The sequence below is a fragment of the Trichechus manatus genome, unplaced genomic scaffold (assembly GCF_000243295.1).
Source record: "Trichechus manatus latirostris isolate Lorelei unplaced genomic scaffold, TriManLat1.0 scaffold00278, whole genome shotgun sequence".
NCBI classification, from domain to species: Eukaryota; Metazoa; Chordata; class Mammalia; order Sirenia; family Trichechidae; genus Trichechus; species Trichechus manatus.
Genome location: NW_004444214.1, coordinates 1,235,431 through 1,237,607, shown reverse-complemented (window position 1 = coordinate 1,237,607; position 2,177 = coordinate 1,235,431). Strand labels below are relative to the sequence as shown.

Here is a 2,177-nt window from a genome sequence, read left to right as displayed (position 1 = left end):
GAAAAGTAAACACAGACTCTAGAGGCCCTAAAATAGGAAAGAGAAAAATAAGAGTCCTAGAAAACATACAAAAAACCCAGAAATTATGGAAAAAGACTATGATTTCAAAACAACTAACCTGTCCTCAAGAGAGGAACTGCTGATTCCAGAACGGAGACACAGAACTGGGGGAGACTGAGCTGCTGGAGCTGCAGTCCCAGGGTGTCTTCAGCTCCCAGCTCGGGCAGGTCCACGTGCCCCACATCTAGGGGAGAAGGGACAGACATCCTGGAGTTCACATGAGCATGACTACTGCTTCCACTGTAAAACAGACAAAAAATAAACCATGAATACGGAAAACACCCTTAACAGATTTACTGTGCATCTGTTGCCTGGCATGTTAGAAGACTCATATTAGACACATCTGTATTGCTTCAAGGAGCTGTGATGGTGCAGTGGTTAAGTGCTCAACTGCTAACCAAAAGGCCAGCAGTTCAAACCCACCAGCCACTTAGCAGGAGAAAGACGTAGCGGTCTACTTCCGTAATGATTACAGCCTTGGAAACCCTATGGGGCAGTTCTACTCTGTCCTATAGGGTCACTATGAGTTTGAATCAACTATTCAGCAACAGGTTTGTATAATGCTTCACACAATAATTCTGGTAAGATTCTTAGAAGCCTTGACAAGTTTATGAGATTAAATTCCAAAAAGACGGCTCAAAAATGTAAGTGAAGTCAAAAATATATTTATATTTTATTTTTCAAACTGAGTATCTGGAAATGTATTCCCATTTCTATAGCAGCAATCAACACGAGCACTGATAACCCATTTGTTTCTAAAGGAAAACAAGTAGATTTATAGCAAAGTCTTTCTGTAATCAACTTATAAGATCAGCAAAACTAAACAGCTCATATGGTCTCCTAAATTTTCTGTGATTTTCACAAAATGTTCTAAATAAGCCAATGTCTGCTACTGAAGAAAGTTACCAGAAAAACATGATGGGAAATGGATTATTTATTTAGTACATTCAAAATCACACAGTGATTTTGAAAAACCACTAGAAAATGGAACACCCCATCTTTCCCAGCTTTCTTCACTAAAAACTTCTTACGCTGGGTGTAAAGTGATGGAGGTGAGGATAAAAGTGCTATAGAAAGGCTGGAACCTCACATTTACAAGGAACCTCAAAATTTTGCCTTTTGATGTTATCCACAAATGAAGGTGAATCACAGAAATACACTAATGCTGTTGAACATTTAACAACCCCCAAATTTTATACTCGTTTCAGCATTTGTTCACATTCAATATATCAAGCATTCCACACCAAAGAAGAATTGATGCCTTTGAATTATGGTGTTAGCAGAGAACACTGAATGTACCATGTACTGCCAAAAGAATCAACAGGTCTGTCTTGAAAGAAGTACAGCCAGAATGCTCTTTAGAAGCAAGGATGGCAGGACTTTGTCTCACATACTTTGGACATGTTATCAGCAGGGACCAGTCCCTGGAGCAAGACATCGTGCTTGGTAAGGTAGGTCAGTGAAAAAGAGGAAGACCCACAAGGAGATGGATTGACACAGGGGCTGCAACAATGGGCTCAAACACAGCAATGATTGTGAGGATTGCACAGGACCAGGCAGTGTTTCGTTCTGTTGTACGTGGGGTTGCTATGAGTCGGAACCCACTCGACAGCACCTAACAACAACAAGCATTCCAAAATATGAAAATGACCCAGGCTGCTCTGAAACTATGAAAGGCTCCCTGAGGAAGTTGTTCATTCAAAAGTGAAGATTTAAAAGTATGTAGCACACAAGGAAATGGAGGAGGTTTTCGAAGAGTAAAGAGAACAATCATGCCTGGTAAAGCACCACATATTATACAAGAATGAGTGAGGAACACAGATTCTCACATCATGTTGTTCAAACCGCAGCTCTGCACTTTACCAGCTCTGGAAATTGGGTTGAGGCTTCCCTCCTCTCTAGACCTCAAAGTTTTCTGTGAAATTATGATTACATTGATAATACCAATCCTAATATAGGGTTGTTATAAGGACTGAAGGAGACAATGTATGTAACACACTTGGCATAGCACCAAGCACACAGCAAGCATGAAGCACTGTTAGCTTACAGCAGTAGGAACAGTAGCAGCGATGTCAGGAGAAAATAACCAAGCCAAGAGACAACTGCTCCTCTCACGG

At 40.8% G+C, this 2,177-nt stretch overlaps 1 protein-coding gene across 1 annotated transcript in view; it reads right to left on the bottom strand.

The window, feature by feature from the left end:
• RTTN (rotatin) overlaps positions 1–2,177 on the bottom strand; it is a 185,588-nt gene that overhangs the window by 171,011 nt on the left and 12,400 nt on the right. Inside the window, 1 exon segment of the mRNA XM_023725021.1 lies at positions 119–343. Within this exon segment, the coding sequence (XP_023580789.1) occupies positions 119–343 (225 nt within the window).